The sequence below is a fragment of the Cylas formicarius genome, unplaced genomic scaffold (assembly GCF_029955315.1).
Source record: "Cylas formicarius isolate icCylForm1 unplaced genomic scaffold, icCylForm1.1 PGA_scaffold_4__25_contigs__length_36172078, whole genome shotgun sequence".
Taxonomy (NCBI): domain Eukaryota; kingdom Metazoa; phylum Arthropoda; class Insecta; order Coleoptera; family Brentidae; genus Cylas; species Cylas formicarius.
The window spans coordinates 21,404,833-21,430,065 of NW_026844334.1; the positions used below are offsets into that span (position 1 = coordinate 21,404,833).

General features: G+C 32.7%; 2 protein-coding genes across 3 annotated transcripts in view; both read left to right on the forward strand.

Moving 5' to 3' along the window:
- Positions 1-25,233, forward strand: part of LOC132700707 (homeotic protein antennapedia-like) — a 227,053-nt gene that overhangs the window by 25,540 nt on the left and 176,280 nt on the right. For both annotated transcript variants that reach the window (XM_060668198.1, XM_060668197.1), the window contains exon 2: positions 21,890-21,939. The gene's annotated coding sequence lies outside the window, so the exon portion shown is untranslated. The remainder of the gene's footprint in view (positions 1-21,889; positions 21,940-25,233) is intronic.
- Positions 1,630-2,394, forward strand: LOC132700953 (uncharacterized). The gene is made up of 2 exons (XM_060668552.1): positions 1,630-1,905; positions 2,230-2,394. Exons 1-2 carry the CDS (start codon positions 1,630-1,632, stop codon positions 2,392-2,394), a joined length of 441 nt encoding a protein of 146 aa, XP_060524535.1.

Genomic DNA, 25,233 nt, shown 5'->3' on the forward strand with positions numbered 1-25,233 from the left:
TTGATTCATATCATTAGTAGCCTTTGAACCCGCATGATAGCACTGGATTTAACTATATGCCGACTATCATCCTGTGAATGCTAAATTTCATTCAGAGGTATAACGTTTTGTGTGTTTCTTCAAAAAGTATATAGGCAAAGGTACTTATGTAGGTAAAAAAATCTTTGCAAGGATAATTAATTAAAGAATTCTAAACTCTTTGAACTAGTTTAACGTTTTAACAGATTGTCTTGTTATTTTTTGTTGTTGTTTATTGTTATTTTAATTTATACATCATGGTTTAGAATATTTTAATAGACTTCAAAATTTTGACACAATTATTATACCAACAGCCAAAGTTTTGAAGATTTGGAATGTAACTCTTTATTTTCGTATGCTGACTATGATCCTCTAATGGCAAACTGCATGAAGGGGTATAACGTTTTGCCCCGTAGAAATAAAATCTTTGCACATTGTCTGAGGAATTTAAAATATTTATATTTTGTTGTACATTTGTCTTAAATATTTTAATAGCAGAAATTTAAAACAAACGATCGTTTCTCGGAATTGTTCTTCTTGGCGATAGGAAGAACAAGTTATTTTCTATTTAAAAAAAAAAGATTTAATTAATCATCAAATGGCAAGGAATTTTCAATAATTACCTTAAAAACCATCGATATTCCATATCCATAATTTTTCCTTTGCGTATAAGACAGTGGGTTAATTGTTATTGCCCCCAGTTACACAACAATTATTTATAGGTAAAATAGTCGGTAATCGGCCGGATCAAGATAGATAAAAAACAACAAAACAAATCGAGTTTGTGGCGTTGGCCCACCTAGACTCACAGATCGGCGTTAAAAATATTTGCACGTATCCCGAACCTACCACATCGCGTATACACTTGGTGAATAATCAAATCGTTTCATCAGTGTTATTTTATTAGTATTTAATTATTGCAATTCTTATGCTTGACGTATTGCCACCGATCGTAAATATATGCGACTTGGCTTATTTCGCTGCTGTGTGGTCGTATAAAACGCAGTAGTACCTCTAGAGAGTACTAAGCGCGGTCTATTTTTTGCTATTCCATTTGAAAGAGAACGCCTAAGAATGTTCTATGGGTTAATAGAAAAAGTACTTCCGCAGCGACAAAGGTTCGATTGACGTAGTGCAGTTACTATTTACATTTACCTCCCAGGTTTTCTTATATATTAACGGAAAATTTATAAGTTAAATTGATAATGAAAATATGGTACCCTATTATGTAATAAATTAAATACGTTAAAAATTAAACTGTAAAATAATAAAAGAATCCATAAATAAATGTTTTTATTTTGTTTTAAAATTATGGTAATTATTAATTATGATTACTGTACGAAATTTTCAAGCGATATGGGTCAAGACCTATATGGAGCAGAGAAGAAAGTCTGGAGGATGCTCAAGAACAGGAAAAAGGTCAATAAATGAGTTTTTGCAAACAAAAGGAGTTACCAAAGATGTATATTTCAGGGAAGTTTATAACACCGAAGAAGTCATAAGCATCGAAAACTACGAGACAAATCATTAAATATCACTGAACGAAGAGAAAATGTAAAAACTGGAAAGTTCCTGGAACAGACCGCACCTGAGCTAGGAAAACATCTAAAAATGTTCTACAACAATATTTTAGAAACATCGGAAATACCGAGGGAATGCCACAAAAGTATAACTATTCCTATTTTCAAGAAAGGACAGAAGACGCACCCAGACAACTACAGGAGCATAACGCTGTTGAACACGCTCACGAATCTGTTTACCAGCATTTTGAAGGAAAGACTTAAAACTCAAATAACAATAAGGCTTCAGATGAAACAGATCCACGACCGACGCCATATTCATTATCAACCAACTAAAAGAAAAATCAATCGAATTCAATACACCAGCGTATGTCTGCTTCATCGATTTGACCAAGGCATTTGATAAGTATACTGATAGCTACAGGAAAACCAGACCCCATCGTAAGAGCAGTCCGCAGTCTCAATATGAATAACTAAAGTAAAGACAGGAGACACTTATACAGAAAAGATACCGACACCAGGTGCCATCCTGCCAGCCCATTTCTGTTCAATCTCTTAATGGACAGAGTTATACAGGAAGTATCATCACGAAATATGGGGTACCGAATGGGACGGAATAAAAGAATTATAATTAGTGTAGTTTTTACCAGCGCGGTATTTCTTTGTTTATTATGTCTGCATGCAATTATAGAGGGGTGTGTTTACATTATTTCTTTTAACGGACGTGAGTCGATCTCAGAACGAAGCCGCTTTGCGGTGGTTCCTGGAGTTCGGGTCTACTCTTGATGCGTACCGACGAAAGGTTAGAAAGCAGGTCACGAAACTTGGCCAGGAGCATTATGTATTAGACGATTAGACGAAAACGACATAACAAACGTTAGTAATACGGAAAGCCGTGCCGCTTACTCTTTCTTTAAAAAGGCGAAAGATAGGTAGATGAATTGTAAGACGAAAGGCGGGCAGACGAATTGTTGAATTTGAATTGAAAGAAGTTGTTGTTGTGTGCTGTGTAAATAAGTGAAAATATAGTCTTACTTAATTTGTCAGAAAGTCGAAGTGTATTTATTTCCTCAGAACCTTAGACAAACGATAAACAAACCTACAGTATGCTACGCCGATGATGCAGCTATTTACGCGGAAGCAGTGGACGATCTACAGAGACACCTACACAAATTCTTCCAGGTCAGCCAAAACTAAAAGCATGACCTTTGCTAAAGAGACCTTAAAATGTAAGCTGGTAGTTCAGGACAAAATCATCGAGCAACTCTTACAATTTAAATGTCTGAATATGGATCTGTCGAGTTATCACGTCCCAGTAAAGGACCTGAAAAGCCAGATCAACAAGGCGACTGCCATGTCGGGCTGCTTAGGCAGATAATATGGGCGAATGAATACATGCGAAAGCATAGCAAGATTGGGATCTATAAGAACTGTACCAGGCCAATCATAACATACGCAATAGAAACCAGAGAAGAAATCAACAAAACGAAAAGCATGCTTCAAATGGCCGAAATGAAAACGCTCAGGACTATAGTGAGAAAAACAAGAAGAGAGCGAATTAGGAACACTGACATCAGGGAATAATGTGGGGTGCAAGACATTGAAAAATGGGGGAGACAAACAAAAAGATATTGGTATGCTCATGTGAGAAGATTGTAAGAGAGAAGACTGAAGGGAAAGCAATAGGGAAAAGAACACCCGGAAAACCACTTAAGAGATGGAAGGACAGCTGGCATTCCACCTCCCAGGATACAGAGGAACTAACAAAACTAACAGATCACGAGCTCTTAAATATGAGTAAGAAGAAGAAGGAATTTATAGTTCCTTCATTTTTGTCGTAAAACTACCTTAAATTCACACTTTAATTTAATAAGAACGTACATCTTAAACAAATAAAATGTAAGATCTTGGGAAAAACAATAACTGCAAATAAAAAATTTAATGTAACCTAGTAAGTATATGCCTAATAGTTAACTTTTTTGACATCTCACCGTACATTACAAAGTGTACTGCTGTAACTGGCTACGTCTGTATAAAATATTAATCCATTAATACCGGTTAATATTCGGCCTCAGTTATTTAGGGAGGTATTTCAAAGCTTAAAATTTTAAAAAGCGTTTTAATTAAAACCGTTGAATTCACATATCCTGTTTTCGATCATTAAAATTCAAACAATAAAATTGTTGAAGATAAATTAAAATGAATTAAATAAATATTTTTTTAACATCGAGGTATCTTATATTAAAAACTTATATCTAAATTAGATTTTGCACTAGAATTTATTTTGAAAACATTAAATAATCAGTCTCCATCTATGGAAATAAAGTTGAAGTTAACGGCCACCTCGATAAGCAATAAGAAAATCGATAAAGCGCTTCAGGTTTTCTGGAAAGCGTATAGCACCCGCTGCAGCGCCCTCTAACTTACAACCACTCAACTTTGGAAGCTTTTATATTGAGCGCGAAGGGCCTCGGATCAATATATAAAAGCTCTGCAGCTTTCTGGGCGGAGTTGAACGCCGAAAAGCACTCTTGCCAAAGCTTAGAGCCATGGGGTTTCGGATTTTGCCCGGTAGAGCGCGCGGTATCTGAGTGAGACGAGAAGGCAGCGATAAATTTTACCACATGTACTGACAAAGTGGCAAACTGTAAATTTAACATTAATAGAACACCTGGCTTCCTCTATACAAGAAAACATTAGTCAAGTTGAAACGTATAAAATATGGTTCAGAATTTAGTATTTATACGGTTCAGTGGTCATGTTTAAATTACTGTATATTGTACTTTGTTACAACGCCTAGAACAATTAATCTGCTTAGAACAAAATGTTGCAGTTTACACACATATAAACAATTGCGTGTTCGTGGAAATCACCATGCAATTATCAAAATTAATTAAATTATTAATATAGTTTAAGTGTATTTTTATTTTAGTTAAACATTTTAGATTACGCCCAGTATATCCAAAAAATTTTAAAATAAGTTTTTGAACTACTTCCATTAGTGAGTTACCTAAACCATTTGGACTTCCCGTCACTAAAAGTTTTGATCTGGCGCATGCACCATTGTTTCCGATTAGGAAGTTTTGGATTTCTAAGTTTTTTTTAATCAGATATCGTGCATTTGTTAATCAAAAAGAACTTCCTACCTACATTCAAAACAGATGGTTTATTTACTGTCATTTCGGCAAAATCGGCAGTAAATAAAACTGAAGTTGATGTTTATTGATGCATTAATTATTATTAGCCTTTTATTACCAGAAATTGTGAATTTCAATTAATATTTGTTATCATATTCCGATAATATTACCGAAACGAATGTGAGTTTTAATTTTTAAAAAGCTGTTATCGAATATGATTGGAACATTCATACCATTTTTTCAATCAACTACATTTTTTTGATAGAACTCGATATATTCACCTAAACTCCAACAGTTGTCTTTGTAAAATCGTTTTTTTACCTCTTGCATGGGTTTGAAAATGTGTTGTGTTTCATTTTCTAGGATTATATTATGTCAATATTAAATACTATACCAAAACTAACCAAAATTGAAAGAATTATTGATCCTGAATAAGGAAGATCCGGCTGTGATTCTATACGTTATTTTAAAAACAAATAAAATAAATATATTTAGAGATAAACATTTGAAAGGAATTATAATCAGGAAGTTTTAATGTATTGTCATATTATTACTTCTGTAATTTAAAAAAATCTTTTCTTACCTTAAGATGGGTACACCAGTGTCATCATATCGTATGTTGGAGATAGCGTACTGCATTTGGTATGCCTTCTAGGTGGCAAACGTATTTAAAAAGTATTCAAGTTTAAAAAGTATTGTTAAATTTTTTAATTAAAAAAACGAAAAGGGATACAAAAACGTTTTTGAGGTTAGAAAATAAATAGGGTGTCAAATGATGAAATGTATGAATTACGCTGTTATCCTTTGTCATTTACTTAGGAAAAACTTGGGAAATTTTAGCCATGGGACGTTACATTCTTGAACAATGAATTTTAATTGTGAAAATTTACTCGCAAAATTTATTGTTTCACTTCGTAAAATTCGAGCAGCTCTTCCTCCTCCTGTGATCGCTATGCACAATTTAATCGCTAAATTTGAGACTCACGGTACTGCTGAAAAAAGACCAAAGTAATAAATTCGTCGAGGCTATATTGACGCAAACATAGCCACTGGGCAGCAAAATGTTGAGAATTACGTAAGTCGACGTTGTTCGAGAAACAATTGGGCATCACCAGACTAGACGCTTTGTTTACAAGCTCAACTCATTTAAGAATTAAAGTCGGCATCGAGCGTTTGTGAATTGGTGGTAACCAAAATTGAGCGAATACAACACATTTTCCACAAAATCAACTTAAATGATTTTGTTGTTTATTTAATGATATTTTGAATTAAGTAGTTACGTAAACACGCAAAATTATCGCACATGGGGCTGACAAAATCCATAAAGAAGGTGAGCTGCGGAGCAGTTTGTGGTCGGGCGGCATCAAATGTATGTATTTTTTTGATAATATGGAAGAAAACGCCGTTACTTTGAATTGTCTGCGCCACCAAACTATGATAACCGATTTTTTGCTGCCGCAATTAGCTAATGTTGACCTGCGGCTTCAGTAAGACGGCCCACGAACCACACAGCCGGTTAAACAATTCAGTTATTTCTAGATTTGGCTATGTCAATTTAAACAAATCACAAACTACAGATGCCCTGAAAGATACAATTAAGTGCTGCGTTGACGAGATAAGTGAAGCGTTGTTGCAAAAGGGGCTAGCGGTGTACATTTGCCCGACATATTAAATTATTAGTTCCAATATTTATTCTTTACATAATCATATCAGAAAACTCAATCTGTCTAGAAAGCCTACCAACCCTAAGAGTCTCTTTAAGGTAACAAAAAATGAATGTACCTAGGCTTAAATATTTTCTAAAAAAAAATGCACAAACAAAAATAAATAATTTTTTATTGGTCATCCCACAGATTTAGGGTTGCTCCACTTATTATATTTCATTTCAAACGCTATATGCAAATGCGTAGTCAACATCCGATTCTGGGTTATACAATGTATAGCATCTGACCAACGGAATTACTGGGACCTATTTATGAAATTCCAGATATTGCAGGATTGGAAAAAATCATCAGAATCCAATTTTCCCTATTATTTGTCGAATCGAGGGGGCCCAGGATCGTTTTCTGGACTATGTCATGTCAACTTGACTGACGTTGATTATAGAGCATTCAAAGATTTATTGCGTATGAAAACACTTAATGTGATGTTGGACTTTTGGCCAGCGTTGCCACATGATTATAATCGAAAACAGGTTTTTCATATTGTTAAATATATACATAGTTAAGTATTTCACTTTATGGTTTTAATTTTGACTTTTCTTTTCTTAGATAAATATTTTTTTCTTGTACATACAGTGATGTCCGGATACTATAAGCAATAAATGAACTTTTGTACACACCTGATGTTTACCCAATAAATGGAGGTTATTACATAGTATATTATGTACGTTGGTTTTGTAATATATGTATCTGTATTACGTAATGTTGAAAACGTGAAAATTAAATATAATTCTGTTCAATACAAGTAACCAGCGAACAATATATAAAACAATATATTAAAAAAATGAACTAAAAAAAAATACAGGTATCCACCTACTCTTGGATAAAAAAGTCGGATATTTTGATTTGCACGCGTCCGTTAGACAAGTTAATATTACTTATACAGCTTTCAAGATAAAAAGAATTCCAAACTTTCTCACGAACGTCGCGTAACTCCAGAAACGTGCGAATCTCCATTATTTTTTGGGTCCCGTATTTTACTGAAACAATAGCCTCCTCGTTCAGCTCATTTTCACCCAATTCTGCATTTGTTTCTGATAAAAACAATAAAATCAGTCATTATTTTAATGTTACATTTCAGGTTATAGATATTTACCTATTGACGCTAACTGGTAAATTCGCCTGTCAACGATTCGGTTGGAATAACTTGATCGTCTATTGTCGAAATTGTTCAAGCCCAATCTCTATGCTTCAAGGGCTGTCTGGGTGTCGGTATTTTCCTTGGTATTTTCGGGATCTCTTGAATGTTTTTTTAGCCATACCGTTAGAAGCAATTCATCAGCAAGTCAAGTCAAAATCGTCTTGCAATAGTGTTTTTGCTAACTTCCTGCCAAGCACGGTCCATCTTCATTTGGTTCTATTATCTTTATCGGCAAAATCTTCTTACATACAATACACTTCAGGGAATATATTATACCTGGGTCCATGGGCTGCAGTTTTGAACTGGTATTTTGTGGCATACAAACAAGTTTGATTTGGTTCAACAGAACATTAGGATGGACAATTATCTACTAGAAGATTATTTTTTCTTTTCTTCTTCTTCAATTCTGTATCCCATTGGAGCAGCTCTTCGGTACATAAGTCAGATGCCATCCACGCTTTGCTGTTTGACCTGTACTTGACTGGTAGGGTCTTGTTTTTAAAACATCTTGGGTTTGCTGATTTGCCGATAACGGCTTTTTCTTTTCTGTCCCAGACATGTTTGCAGTAACGAAAACTGTTATTCGACACATGACAATGATGCTGACTCACCAGCAATTTTTCCTGTAGAGATACAACTTCTCTTCTTAAAACGTGCAATCCAACTTGTGGAACACACAAAATCTCTTACTTCTATTCTACTTCCCATTCACTGGACCACTTAAGGGAACATTTTGTTTTCTTTTTTGGATAAACCACTGGCGCCTTCGTGAGCTGATTTTCTGAGCCTTTTGCAACTTGCATTCCCTTGACCATACGACGAGAGAATTTTTTTTTTTCAGGTAACGGAGACAGTTGCTTTAGGCAAATTCATTTCACGACTAATATCACTTTATTTCATACCACTTTTAATTTTTTGTATAACATCGTATTTTTCTTTCAAAGCTAATGCTTTTCGTTCTTGCTTCTCCATTTGAAGGTCTGTCATCAATATTCTCCACGAAATCTAAATCACAACTGAGATCAAAACAATAACAAAACAAATGTGCTATGTATTTTAACCTTTCTACGGGAAATCCCCGGGGGAACCCCCTAAAAACTTCATTAAAAACGGAAAATGTATCTTAATTTTCCACGAAATTTAGTTCACTGCATCCGAAAGTTCACTATATCCGGGTTCATTATAAACAGTAAAAATTTACACTTTTCTTATGAGACTTTTTGAATAAATTTGAATGTATTTTAACAATAAACGGGGTTACTATATCCGAACTCCACTATATATTCATCTCAGCTGTAACACGGATGTAGTATTTTTTACATAGATTTTTAAAATATAAATAAATAAATTTGGAATTTATTTCTCGTTAACCAAAGAATTTTTTTTTCAGTCCAATACGAAAAAAATTACATGGTTAACTCTCCCGCTTTACTTACCGAATTGTTAACGCACTGAAAGCACTATGAAGATCGTGCAACAGATAAACAATAAACAGAAATGATTACTTATAAGTAGCAATAAATAATGCGGCTAGAAGTGCGAAAATTACAAGCGTAAACCGCTTTCTCATTGGGCGTGAAAGAATTAGCGGAATGGCCAATTAAATCGCAATAAAACCGGAGGCAAAGTGGTCGGCAAATTAGCCCGAACAATAAAAGCCAATAGACGATTGTATAAAGGTTCGGCAACAATGTCGCCGTTGACACACTTTTATGATGTTCGTAGCTCGTGTCTTAATTATAATAGTCCATGGGCGTATGTTACGTACGTTATTGGTGTCTGCATTATAAGACTTTCAAATCAAAACTTAACAAAAGGTTGCATCGTAGTTTCAAGAAGATCTTGGCGGGTTTATATGTTTGGAAAAATTTAAATGCGAAGTAGAAACTTTTATATATAATTGCAATTATGGACCTATTTTATCTATTTATTTCCCAATTTTTTTGTGTGTTCTGTTAATTCTGGTTAGGATGTAGACATCAGATTCTAAATTTGGTAAAATGGATTTGATTCATTGATTCTCTGGGGAGGGTGAAGCAATTTATCAACATACTATTTTATACAACAAATAGCTTTTGGGTGCATTCTTGTAAAACAGCACTAGTACATTCATATTCGAGTGACGTGTGACGTGACCATCAGAACTGACAAATGTCAAAATACAATCAGTGGCTAAAATCTACCGGAAACATGCTATCGATCCCAAACCCCTGACGGAAATGTCCGAAGTAGTAATGGTTAAGGTATATAATTGGCTATTTTCAGTATTAATTTTTTTCTAAATGCTTCTGGATGAATACCGGCGGATATATATTATTTACGTACATCCCAAAACTGTTATTGCTTGCCAAAAGGAAAAGCAAGATAGGTAGAAAGGCAAACTAAAATTTGGGTTTTGTTATTTGCATACGAACAAAATATGTATCTCTACCAGCGTAAAAGTAATTAGTTTTGTTTAAATTGTTAAATTTGTTTAATTTTTTTTTTCGGTTTTCATTAATTAATTATTTGTCTGAAACACTAAGCTAATTAAAAATACGAAATTTTTGTCCCTTGACTGCTTTTGTGTGTCTTTTCGTTTTTGAAAATAAATACAGTACCTTTTCATTCATCGGCTAGTGCCTGTATTCCACCAAGGGTTTTAGGAAATATTCTTTGCTCAGTATATATTTTATAAGTCAAAATTCAAACATTCAATTTCATATACAAAATTGACATCTTTTTACTCTGAATAGGAAACTTTTTCTTTTTCTCTTCTAAACCAAAAATCTTTAAAATTATTTAGCAGGTAATTAATATATTTAAGAAACCCCAAAATTATTTTCATAAATGAAATAGATCTTGAATGAAATTTATGATAACATATTTTAAGTAATCATAATCAATTTTGTGGTCAAAGCTACGAACGCAATAATTTCAGTAATTACGCATCGGCACGCGCATTGCTTTGTGAAATGCCAAATTCGCATAGTAATAACGAATCGACAATTAAGATGGTGTGAGCGATAAACAGAAATAATGGTGTTGGAGTTAACGCGAATGGGAAACAAGCGATATATTAAGAAATGAGTAAGTTAATGACCACCTATGAAGTAGTTTCATTAAAGAAACTAGTCGATTTTAATAACGATCTAAAGAAGTATGTCAAAATGGAAATATTTGTTGAATAGTTCGAGTAACCTAAACAAATTTTTTAACAGCAGTTGTATTCGTTGCTGTTCAATCATCCGCTGTGACATTCAGAAGCGGACTAAAGCAATAACGGTCCTTTAATTCAATTTCACCGCTCGTTCGTATCCAGTGTTTTGGCAAGAGGCACATGCGCGGGCACCAAGATTTCTTTATTGCCTCATAAAGTTGATTTCGTGACTTGCTCGCACTAAACACATCGTAAATGTCGTAAAAGTCAACCAGACGATATCCTAATCGTAGGAATTTTACGATCCCAAATAATGAGGTATTGAATGACTGCCTATAGTTCATTCATTGGTTCGTTACGGCAAAATTTTTGGGGGACTCCAATTATCTGCTTCTGTTTGTTTTGTCCCGCTATATTTATTTTTGTTTATTCGTTCTGCTTTTATGCATTTTGATTTAATGGCTCATTTAAATAACTGGTTAAAATTTAGTTTGTCACCAACTTTAAAATTTTTATTATTATCAGTTTGCTTTCCAAGATATCATCAGTCATTTTCCGAATTAGTTGTTCCTTAAGTTCTTGCAATAATTAAATCGATATACTTGAGCGCATCCACCAGGAGTCATTAAAAGATTGATTGATTTTGATATAGGGTTTAAACCACTTTGAATTCATTTCTTACAGATATGTATTAAGTATTAACGTATGTTCTTAATTAAGTTGATTAAGATTTGATGATAAGCTGCAAAATATGGCCGGCACTGCATTCTTGAGGGGTAGTTGTTATGATGATAAATTAGATTTTATTAGTTTTACCATTTATGATTTATTGTAAGAGCTTTTTGTTGGTCTGAAAAATCTACTGTTTCAAGATTCTTTGACGGACTTGAAATTTTTCTATTATTTTTTCTTACTCTAGAATTGAAAGCGAGACGGGCATATTGAAGGAGACATGTCGACATTTTTTTATGGCTTAAAAAGTTTCTGTATTATCAGCATTATCAGCATCAACCTTAATTTATATATACGGTCGTAGAAATAGTATAGCAAACTCTTTATCTCACTCGTTTATTAAGCACCCGCTACGTTCGTGCCAAATAAACTAGTGACTCAAGTGCCGTTTACCACGCTTGTTGCATAATATATGCTTAAACAATTTTTTTTCTAAGAAATTCAATTTTTAAATTAATACAAATTTAAACTAATTTTGCGAGAGGAACATAGATAACACGGATAAAAATACTTCTTGAATAAACTTTTTAAGTTAAAATAATATTTTAGTACTAGACAGTAATTAATATTAATTAACTAAAACTAATTGTCAAGTATATAATATAGGGGTGTTAAATAGTTATTAAATAAAATATTTAATAACAATACGAATAATAAATTATTATCAAGTGAACTCCGCTCGTGCCAAATAAAGTTGTCGATTGCACAATTGTTGTATAATATACTATTATCAATTGTTTATTGTGAATTAGAAAATCATATAATACTAATAACCATAATAATTAGCTAGGAATCTAGGAATCAAATTTTATTTTTTCCTCATAAAACTGACAAAATTTATAAACGTATTGATATTTGATAGTGGAAAAATATTACACTGGTTAAGACGCATAGTTATCACAAGTGATTCATATTAATCCAGTGGTTTCCAAACTTTTTGTACCTACGCCTCCTTTAAATAAAAATGTTGCTTCCCCTTAATTTTTCTAGCAATCTGATTTCATTAATACTCAACTGGTTGGAAACCACTGCATTAATCTGACAATAGAATATTGATTTTTTTATGTATACAATTATACTCGTCTGGAATAAAATCGTATCAGACTATACTACAAAATTCGTACGCGCAATATATACAAAAATTGTATTTAAATTGAGTGTAAAACATGTATGTAACGATTTACTTTACATATTAAGTTTTTTACAAGCAAATTAGTTAGTTACTTATTTATTTCTACCTTGTAAAAGTAGGTAAAAAAATTTGATGCCATCCTGTTGCTAGGCGCCTTATTCGCAGTCGTTGCTCAAGCCTAAAGAATGTCTTCAAACTTAGGAATGGGGCTGATGGGCGTATCAACCAAAATATTAAAGATGTCACATTCTAATATTTTTCTTCGAATTTTACTATGAATTTTACGATAAACTATCTGAGATCTTCTCTCAAACAACCTGTTTTCTTGCAAAATCAAAATTTAATGATGCTTCTTCTATAATGTTATCATTATTCGGGTGAATATTAAGAAATTAGGATCAAAAGAAATTTTCTGAAACATCTGGTTTAAAGAAGTTTGTTGAAATGCATTTTAAAGACTCGCAAGTTGTATTTGTATTATGATTTCAATAATTAGACTGTAGGTTTATAATTTAGGTTTTATCTAACAATATGCAACCAGTCCCAAACCTATTTTACGTAAAATGTAAAGTTCTTGAAGCAACAGATAACAAACTGAACTTAAAACAATTCTAATTCTTCAAGTAAGTGTTTTGGTTTTCTATTGCAAGTAGTGGTAGTGTTGGTGAATATTTAGAGACAAATTTGAACATTGAACATTAACTTCTGGTTTGAAATTCGGATGGACGCCACTGTTTGCACGATACCTTCGGGCCAAAAGGTATCAAAGAGCACTGTTATTATAATAATCACATGCGCAAGTGGCGGCGAGAATATAAATCATCTCGGGAGGCCGATCTCCTCCGTTCCGCCGTCCTGCCTCCACGGCTCCGAATCGACCGGTCACTCCGCAACTTTTGACTGATTTATCGATCCAAGTGTCGAATTGGTTTTCCTAAAACCTCACATTGTCGTCTCGGTTCTTCTTTACCACCCTCCTGACGCTGCGGTGTAATAGTTTGGTAAGGTAAAGGTTATTGTTTTTTTTTTTAATCTAAACTGGTCATATCTATATACTTATAATTTTTGAAAAAAAAAGAAGTTAATATTTTTAAGAAAACTACCAAGTAAATAAAATTTATCATATCGTTCACTGGGTGTAATAGTGGCACATCTACAAAATAAGAGTTCCGAGAAAATCAGTGATTTAGGAAAATAAAAACTGAAATCTTAAGATAACTCATATCAACTCTCCCACTTATTACGAAAACTATAGTGATATGTTCTTATAATTACATATTGATTTGTAATATTCTCTTTTTATAACAAAAAATATTCAAATTAACTAAAAACAGCCATTATTAGACCCAATGAGCGATATAGGCTCAGAATGCGAATTTTTACCGAAATTTAACATTTCTATTCGACACATTGTTAGCATTTTATCATGGTAAGTAATAAGTAATATTTTAATTTTAAAGATTGCTGAACAACCAGCAAGCCAGGGTAGGCTAAATGAGTTTTTTTTCTCACAGCCAATTTCACGACTGTTGGGAAACAAGTTGTAACACGGGGGGTCTAAGATGGTTCAATTTCCGATAGACCTCAAAACTGTACGTCTACCTATGCGTGAAGTAAATTTTTCCGAGGTTATCCCTAACTTTCCATAGGGTCCTTATAGTAGGTTATGTTCGCGAATTTCGTTCTGCGGCACAGTATTTAAACATGGTTTAATTTTGTATCCGTACCCCAGTCAGAAAATTAAAACATGTGTCGGGTGTTCCGCAATTACTGCACCAAATTTTTATTTTTACGTCCAAAAATAAGCATTGACTTTTGAACATAATACCGAATACAAAAAAACATTTTGATGCATGGCGAAATCGCAAAAAAATATGATAAAATAATAAAATAAAAAGTTTCAAATTATTTTTGTGTAGTTTTTGTTAATAAAAATTTTGATAAAATCCATCAAAAAGTGTCTTTTGCTGCTTGAATGCGGCGTACAAAATGAAATATGAAAAAATAGAACAAAAATAGTTGTCATTGCGAGACGTATGTTTATATAGGAAACTATTAAACATAGAATATGGTATGCAAATTTGATACATTAATTTCGGCATATATACATATATGATATCTTCAAAATGATCTGAAAACACGACCGGCTCATAATAATGCAGAAATTCTGTAGGAACCAATAAGAAATCTCTGTACGGACACGGTTTATCGTATTGCGCATGATTATTTGTCGGAAACAGCTGTGAAAACGGTCACAATCTGTAAGGAGAAGCTAAAACCAAATCTTCCATAACCTGTCTATTTAAGGTACTCCAGGTACTAAACGTCCCGTCCATTTTTTCATGTATTTGTATTTGGAGAATGGGATAGGGGCATGTGCGGAAATATTTTAATGTCACTTAGTCGATTCGAAGTTTTAATAAAATACCTATAAATAAACAAAGTTTTATCAATATTAATTTTAAGACAAAAATCTCTTATCTTATCTCGGTATTATAACTTTTTACCTTTAGTTATGAATAGCACCGTATTGTTGCTAATGTGTTCTTTCTTTTACCGCGAAATTAAAATGGGCAGCACATTTTTTTAAAAGGAAAAATCTCAACTGTTTCTTTTATTATTTTCGATCTAAGTATCTAATTCGAATCAAAGTTCCGCGAAATCCAACGCATACAAGCTCGAGATTTGCATCTTTTTATTTGCGCCTCGTCGGCAAGGAAGCCGTTCCCTTCTTCGGTTGTAGCTCCTGCTCCCATATCATCTAGAAATTCGCAATATAGCGGACAGCACAATGGACGGAGCGGTGTTCTAACGACACCCTGTACATGCATATCTGATCGCTCATATCGAGATTATGTACGTTGGGCGAGAGGCTTCAGGCGGCATTTTTATTTTGCGGGTTCTGGAAAGGTTTTATTGTTTGGTGATGCCTTCGCTTTTCCGTTGTTGTTTTGGCAAGTCGCGGTGCGCTGCCAATTGCTGCGAGACACTGTAAATATAAACAATAATAAAGTAAATGACGTTTATTTTCACTCCGTGAAGTAAAACAAATCAGCTTTTCAAAAAAGGATATAAAAAATTAGATATCGTTGAACTACACTATAACAACACATATAACGACATATACTGGGCGTTTGGGAAAAAAAATCCGCTAATTTCTAGGATAAGTGCAATATTAAAAAATAACCCGAGTTGGGTTATAGACCTCCGAAAATACGTATTCTGTGAAAGGGGTCCTAAAAATTGTGTTTCCTACGGTTATTGTTGGGAGCGTCGCTTTATTTTTAGAATTTTCTTACAAAAATAATATTTTTTAACTAATTTTCCATAGAAAGGTCCACAAAATTATTAATTTTGGAATTACTTGCGGTTTTAGCAAGTAACGGTAATAATAAATTGATTTAAATAATTAAGCGAGTTATCTTACTGCTCAAATTTTGTCAGCAGAAACATTTAAGTATATTAAAGAATTTGAGAGATAATGGAAAAAAAGATTTTTGGGCGTCCCTTTTACAGCGTCTGACGGAGGCATTTCAGACAGATGTTTATTAACAAAACAATCGTTATTCTTTAACATTCTATGTAATGCAGTTAAAAATGCCAAATCAAGAAAGAACTTTCGGGATTTATGACGCAATTTTAAATAAAGTAAAAAAATCGGCGAAAAAAAACGTTTGATGCAGTTGTGAATATGAAAGTTGTCAGGTTTTGGTTAGTTCAAACGATTTTTTTAAAAAGTATGTTTCAAAAATGAAACATACCGGGCAGAAAAATCTTTTGACGAATGGGTGAATGTCACGATAAAGATTTCCTTTTATCCAGAAGAATGAGAAAATGAATATTTGTTATTTTTCATTTGCGATAATATTTTATGTCGCTGATTTGCAATACCTAAGATGTAAGTACTTTTGTTGGGGTTTAAAACAGCAGATCGTTTTGTGTTTTGTGGTGTTGCATCAGAATTTGAACATTACTACCTCTAAATTATTTCGATTGCAATACTACCTATTTTAGATTGTTTTGAATATTAAATTTACATCTTTTGAAGAAAATTGGACAAAGGATGTTTTTTGGCTGCGCTATATGTAACTCTCAGGATCATAGGGGTCATCCAGCCACAAGGAAGAATGATCAAAAACTCTCAACAACTATAGTTTATCATGAAGGAATATAACAAATATGAAGATGAACATTGGAAGAGTATAGTTTTCTTTTTAAGCTCCTTTGTGATATCACTGCAAATAATACAGGGCGACCAACTATAATAAGCAAGTAGCTACAGCCAAGGGAAATAGTAATAAATTATTTCTTAGTACATGCATGTTAAATTTACTGCTAGCGGACATACCAATAATAATTGCAGATTTCCACTAAAACTGCCACAATCTTGATGAGACAACTTTGATTCCACCCTTTTTCCTGGCTCTTCATGAAAGTGGTGTATTTAAGGTTACGTTGTCTTTGAAAAAGACTGTTTATTTTGAAATTGTATAATAGAATCAAATTAAAAATTAAAATATAAAACAAGCTTCACGGTCGGTGGTTTCCAAGATTCTGTTGCTTAATTGGACATCCTGTACATACTTTAACAGCCCACTGCTTGCGAGGAGTGTTTGATGCATATTAGGTTAAGAATTTGCTAAGAAACCGTAGAAATAGCTGAATTTTTGTGAATTCCTTAAACCGATACTAAATAATAATCGCGGCGTAAGCGATGCATAAATTGAAATTGTCCAATTATTAAAAAATATAATACTTAACTGTATAATGCAGCAACCTCTCGTTTACCCGCATAGACGACTAAATACCGATGCGGCTCCTTCGGCCGATAAGAATATCTCCTTGTAAGACATTTTTTTTTTCGGGACGTAGGTAATTGAGACCCAGTCCCACATTTTCCCACATTGCTCAGCCGGTTTGGCGGACGTGTAGATGCGTGCGGCTGCCCTTCGAAAGAGTAATGGCCGCCCAGACCTCTGATCGCCCCAGTCAGCTGTTCGAAATGGCAATTTGTATAGTCGACACAATGATATAATTATACAAGGTCAGAAAAACACAAAAAACGGTGGCCATTTATTTCTGGGCGTTTAGTTAATTTAAAACACGAAAATTCTTTAAGTTATTTACAGTTTCTTAATGTGCATAATTAAAAAACAAACATTGGTGCGTGAATGATTCTATTTGTCCAGTAATTTAAAGTAACCCAAACAAAAAAGTTTACATCGTTTGTTTCTTATCGTAAAATCTAGTATAAAATTTTCTAGGTAATATAATCTTTGGTTATTTGTACTATGATTGTACTGTATCAAATCATATTCTGTAGTACTATTTCATTTGTTATTAGTGAATACGCATTTACGAATGAAGATGTTGACTTTCATTCACGACTAGAAAAGCGCGTAATATTAATATAAATATTACATATTGCATTTCTCTGGATACAGGATCCGTGCTTAGCATAGCAATAGCATACCTAAAATTTTTAGGTTGTCTACTAATCCTGAGTTCCAAATGACATAGACAAAATTAATCCATGGTTTATTATAATCATAGTCTATATATTACCATTGCCTTCGTATTTTTAACTTTTATTCAAATTTCTGTTGGTAGATTGCATCGCCTGATAAAACTGAAGAAAACCACTCACCAGTGGTATAATGCCTTATATATAACGTGTTCTACATTTTCCAATTGCTGCGTTTAAATGCAGGTTAATAAAACTCGTGTTTCCATGCGTCATTAAAGCATATAATAACTATTCATTTCAATTGACCGATGACAGGATACGTTTCTATCTAATTTAATCGTAAAAATTATACCCTGCTAGATTTTAAGTCAAACGCAAATTAGCTCCGAAATGGGTATGAAATTCCTAAAATTTTACGCTTCATTATATATTTTAAGAACGATATATATATATATATATATATATATATATATATATATATATATATATATATATATATATATATATATATATATATATATATATATATATATATATATATATAATCACGTTATAGTAATATTATTTCAACTAAGCAAAATGGCGATCTTTATTAAGTTGTAAACCCCTTTTAATGCATCAGCGCAATTGACCTGCATCGAAGAGCGGTGGGCGGGCGACTCTCAGAAACCATTATCCTGCCATTTTGGTTCTTTTTCTGTGATATGATATAAGAAACGGTTGCAGTTGAAGTTGTTTATTTAAAATTTTTAAAAATTATCTTTTATTGCACTGTTTAGTATTGTTAAATTAAAATTTTTTAAGCTTCAGCTTTTATTTAATTAATAGAACAGCTTATAATTACTCAGAAATTAAAAAAGAAACGTTGCCTATTTCAATGTTATTCGGCACCAAAGTGTAAATGTTTCAACAGAACTGCATAAATCACCCGACGTTGTCGCTGTGTATATTAACAGCGACAGAAAAATATTTGTTTTTAAAAAACGAAACTGCAGAGTATTTATTAACGAGCTGGAATAAAAAAGGCGTATAAAAAATTCGCTGAGGGTAAATGTACACATAGTACACAATGCCGCCGGGCAAATTTATGAATTATGAGATCATAATTCAAAAAAATAAAAAGGACGGTTGGCGGGCTTGTCTGTGGGTGGTATCCCTGCTAAACATAGCATAACGCTGATCGTCGGGCAGACAAGGGTGTAACATGGAAGTTTTTTAATTGCATTTTGGGTTTTCGGGCCGATCTTAGTTGGGAAATTGTTTTATTTGTTTATTCATTCAAGGGACAATATTGATTTCATGTAAATGCGAAGGGATTAACACAAGAGAAATCGAATTAAAAACATTAATTTTCCTCCTTGTATTGTAGTTATAATTGCAGTTGATACTGTCAATTAAAACTTTTATTACAGAAATATAACCACGCATTCAGTGAAAATAAAAACTCTAAAAGATTCCACTTCTTCATGTTCGTTTTTTTTTTAATGTACATGTTAAACTTAAACTACTTTAAAATTACGTTTTATATGATAATTCTCGCTGCAAATTATTAATTATCTTTATTTATTTGTTTTAACAACAAAAACTAAGTAGTGGAGTGTACTACTATACTTTTAATTTTTCATTCATATAATGTTGAGTATAAGTGTTCCAAAAATTCAATCAATTAAAATCAAAAGCAAATTTTCGAAAATTCCTTGACAATCTGATATTAAAACGATTGCTCTAAAAGTGCCTTCGTTGTATAACTGCGCTATACACGCATTTGCATAGTGTTTCTTTGTACAAATAAGAACAAATAATTACCACTGCACAATTGATATATTGGGCGTGTGTCAGAATGGTAAACTTATCTAAAAATTAATTTTGCAGGAGCGGGATATTTTTCGCTACACCAATGGCTCCGTTTCGCCCCCAGAAAAAATCCCCGACATTACAATCTAGCGACACAGCGCTTTTCTTTCCCTCACTTAAAGGTCCATTGGGCACAGCAGAAAAACAAACGTGAAATATGGTCTCCCGATGTAATTTCTCACCATAACCACGATTTGAGGAAAAAATATCGGACTCCTATCTGAGGAGAAAATTATTGTTGCCGGAAGCTGTGTCCGATTTTGCTTGAGATTAATAATTTATTGAAGTATCAGTTGCAGGTTTGTGTAATATTGGAATAATTAAAGAAAAAACGATTTTTTCTTCCTGCTGAAATTATTATTACCTTGACTGAAATAAATATAATTGCGTATTTTATTGGAATCTTGTAAAAATAAGTAGTTTGTTATTTTACGCGGAGAGAAAATTGCCAGCCAATCTATAAAACTTATTAGTTAAAAATAAATGAAGGGTATACCCAGGCACAGAAATTGTATCACCTTTGAGGCATCAAAGGCGCCTGTCAAGTTAAAGTAGATAAACAATGTTTAAAAATGAAGCATACTTACATGCAAACGAAAGCAGATGGAACGTCTAATCTGCTTTTCGATTGCGGAATGTAATTGAAATTACTTTATTATTTGTCCAAAAATGAAGAACATTAACGTTTAATAACCATCTGTTATAGTAAAATTTTCAAAAAATGAGTTCAGCGAATCTGAAAAGGATCTCTAGCGGAGTGCCTGAAAGAATAAAGCAATGTGTTAAGCCACATACCAATCTACAAATCTTCTACAATAATTATTAGTGAATAAGTTCATAAATTATTAGTTTTTTTGCAAACAGTATTCCAGTATAACGCACTTTGGTATACAACAAGTTAAAAATTGAACTCATAAATGTTATGTTTTCTTTGTTATCTGACAAAAAGTCAAATGTGTAGAGTTAGAATGAATCTAGCTTAAAATATGCCTACCTTTCACTTGTTTCCGCATTTTTCGGATTTGATTACACGAAACTATGACGCAAAAAATCTATTGCGTCCAAAGTCAATTTTATAATCCTATATGAAAACCTATCATTTTCGATTTCCTTCCATTTTGGGCACCGGTACAAACCCACACTCTCGAACAACTTAATAACAAGGTAAAGCAGATTTATTGCTCGCTCACAGACCTTGGTTGTTTCTGCGTTCTGTGATCCCACACCGGCGGAAGACTATTAGGCAATCATTTTAATAAGAAATTTTATATAAGTATAATTTTTCTATCTATAGATCGGATAAAAACTATGACTGTGATTGATTTAATTCAATACTCTAGCTAAATTTTACCTGAGACAATAAATCCGAAGGTTGATGGAATACCAAAAAAATTTAGAACGTACACTATATAATCAAAATACAGTGAAATAAAAAAATGGACTACGCTGATAGCGCCCTCCACTGATATTCACCCCAACTACAACCCTTTAGAAGCTTCGACTCACTGCCGCCGGATGGCCGCCACATCGAGTTTAGAATCGTTTTCAACGCTTACCATTTGCAGCTCGTCGATTAAATTTATGTCTCCGCGACGTTGCCGAACTTCCTAGCATTTCTTGCCTGAAAGAGAAGTATGTTAATCAAGTTTTTATATCTAATAAACATCATTAATTATTTATTTCAATTTAGAGGCTGTTTTATTATAATTATGAACAACTGTCCTTATTTCGGCATGCGTGAGTTTTTTTTTCAATAGCTGCCTGGTGATCGTCTTATTTCGGATTTTAATGGAAAACCGGCAGCTGCGTGATTTATGGTCTTGGGGAGTTTTGCTTGCATAGTCGTAAAAGTTTATTTTTATTGCTATTTAAATGGTTCTTAAAGGGTGGCGCTTATTTGTCGACTTCTGTTATACTTTTATTATTTACTTATAAAGCTTTAATATACTTTCGGCGTTATTTATGAACTTTTAAAAGTTATTAACTTCATTATTTCGATATTTACGTAGATTTTTATTTTATTTTCAGGTAATGTCTTCGAATTGTGGTGGATTTTGCGCAATGCTGTATTTATAAAGGTAAGCACCAAAAATTATAAATTATCAATTTTTAATAGATGACAAGTTTGCTATTACGTAGGATCGGTTAGTTAAAGTTGTAGTTTATTTAAAAAAGTGATTTTTAATTGCTCGTTGAAATTTTGGTTAACTTAACAGAAAAACAGAGGTAAAGAGCAAACTTTTGCCAGCATTTGCTTTCCTATTAAAAATCAATTTTATAATGGTTTATTTATACTTAATATTTTTAGCAGAGAAACGAAGTATATAAGAAGATGAAGAATTTGTTCGCGCAGGTTTCGTTTATCAAAAAGAACAAACAAAACTTAAATTTCCATCTGCCTAATATTAATCAGTGGACATAACTGTAATTGTGCAAATTATACTAATTTTTTTTATATTACTGTATGTCAGTGGTAGCATAGCATGGTGACACCTAGTACGGTGACTTTGTTAAGATTGAATTGTTTTTAACACTAGCCTTGCCAAAGTATTCAGCTATGGAAAGTTTGGTCTATCAATGTAAAAAATTGTATTCTAAAACGTTTGTTGTATTAACTTGCAGTTGAGGTTTTGTGAATTTGAAGCTTTGCTTTTCGTAATAATGAGTAGATAGTAAATAGTTCGTATTTTTAAAACTAAACTCTTTAGATAATATGATTTAAATTAAATAAACAGATGGACACTTTGTTCGGTTCGAGTATGTAGGTATTTAAGATCGGTGTTTTATGACAGTATATCCTATCGAACAAAAAGCCAAGAAAAAAAAATTATTTAATTTTTAAATAATAAAAATGAGTCCAGTTTTATTCTTAATGTAAAGCAGAGGTGTGTCGTTTACCACAACAAAATCGATTTGGTATTTTCTGTATACGTTCATAATAATTAATACCCATTACCGACTTCCAAACATGAAATTGATTTATAATTCATTGAAAATCATCATGCGACTTTTCACCTTCTTTAATACCATATTCTTACTATTGTCACTCAGTTCTATTAACATTGTAGGTTCATATTGTCACAGAGTTAACGGTAATATTTGATAAAAATTATCTTTTGCGAATCACATTCTGAATGTTGCGTCGAGTGCTTCCCGACTCTATGGCTATGAATCTATGTTGCGTAAGGCACTTTAATAGTAGGGAGGTTCTCAAAATTCTATTCATGACATACATTGGGTCGAAATTAAATTTCGATGCAGTCGTGTGGAATCATAGAGCATGTTCCACGTCGCTTTTTTTTTTTAATTTATAGATCTTAAGATAAAGATAGCAGATAAAGTATACCCTGATAAAGACATATCTGTAGGGGGATATTTAAGAAATATTTACCACTGGTAATTTTGCGGAAAATCATTAACAGGTGCGGAGGTAGCAGGACTAAATATCACATTAGCTAAAATCTGTCTACTTACTTTAATAAATAAATAATTTTTTCATCTTCATTGTCGATATCTGAAATAATTACTAACAAAAAGAAATCCTGATTTTGATATAAAAAAAAATTGAAGATATGGAACGTTTTTTATTATTACGGCAAATACAAAAACTGCAACCTTTTCAGTGCATCGATGTGTTTGGTAGAGCTTGAACAAAGAAAAAAGAAACAATTTTTAAAAGGAAATAGCAAAATATCGAATCGGAAAAATGAGCCCAGATAAAAACGGCAAAACAATGGCGATGGAAACTTTTCCAGGCAAATGGAATAAAACTGATCGCCGATTAGAGTTGGGCATGAAATCAGGGCGGAAAAGCCCCGGGGGAGGCATTTCGACGCGTGATATTTGGTCGACCGGTCGCACAACCCCCTGCATGCTGCCAGCCCGTGGAACGGAAGGAAAACGCGAAATGGCGCAGCCGGAACCGAATGGCCGGCGATTGTGCGAGCCGATAAAATAACAAAAAAGCTGGATAAATTTAATAGCTATATTTCGAGGTGTTTTACAAGTAATTGGGATTTTTATGAACATTGATCGACGTGTAAAACTCGCATTCACAGGAAAATTTTCTAGAAAATAGCAAAATTATTATTTGTTGTTATTGTTATTAAGTTGAAATTCCGGTCGAATATGGTTCTTCAAAACCAATAAGTGAAATGAGGTCCGTCCATTCAATTTAGGAATCTCCACTTGTTTTTATCGATTAGTTAGAAGTAATTCATAATTAATTAAAAATTTGATAACCGCTTCAACTGTTTCATATAGGTTAATATTGAAAAAGCGTCTACATTCTAACAATTATAAATATAAATAATATAATAGTTTTTTTAAAAATCATGTTTTAAGTAACACCCAAATCAGTACTTTAAAGGCTCTAATGCATGCTGACACAATTTTCCTTTAATCTTTAGTTGGTTTCATTGAATCTATTTTTTTTTAATGATACAGCTATTTTAACAGACTGCAGAATACTAAATGACTTGTTTATTATATCGAGTGATACTTCAATACTTACACATGTACTGTGTATCTCAATATTCTCTTGAAATAAAATCCAAAAGCCGTATTAAGTTTTGTATGTGGTAAAAGCTTTTTAAAATTTAATTTACCTTTAGATAACAAAAGATGACTATTGTAATTGTAATCACGTAATGTCTGCCAACACAATTTTCGTTTAATGTGTAGTTGTTTTCGTTGAGACAACGTTAGTTTTGCCAATAACATTTAAATCTGCTTTATAAAAAATGGTACAGCTGTTTTTACAAACTACTTAATAAAATTGGTGGAGTAAAAAAAATTAATAATCACATGTACTGTGTATCTCGATAATTACATGAAATAAAATCCAAAAGCTTTAGTTGTTTTCATTGAGACAATGTTAATTTTGTAAGTAACATTTGAATCTGTTTTGATAAATGATACAGCCTTTTTACAGACTACTTTAAAAAAATGGTGGCGTAAAAAAAATAGTACTCGCTAAACCACTTGTTTATTATAACAAATAATACTTGATAATAATTGTATTGTCGTATTTCGATAATCTCTTGAAATAAAATCCAAAAGCGGGCTTTTGATAAAAAAAATTAGGCGACCATTAATTAATTAATTAAATTAATATATATCTTATTAAGTTTTGAACGTGGTGAAAGCTTTTTAAAATTTAATTTACCTTTAGGAAACAAAAAATAACTTATCATTGATAAGAGAAAAAATAGCACTATTTTTAATCCCACAAAAACAAACAGGAAGTTTTATTTTAAGCGTTAGACTTACTGTTTCTTTTTATATCCAATGAATTCTAGATAAAAACATCTACCAAAAGGAGTTTTTACTTTTTTAATATCACAAAACACTATCGAGATCTTAAAAATGGT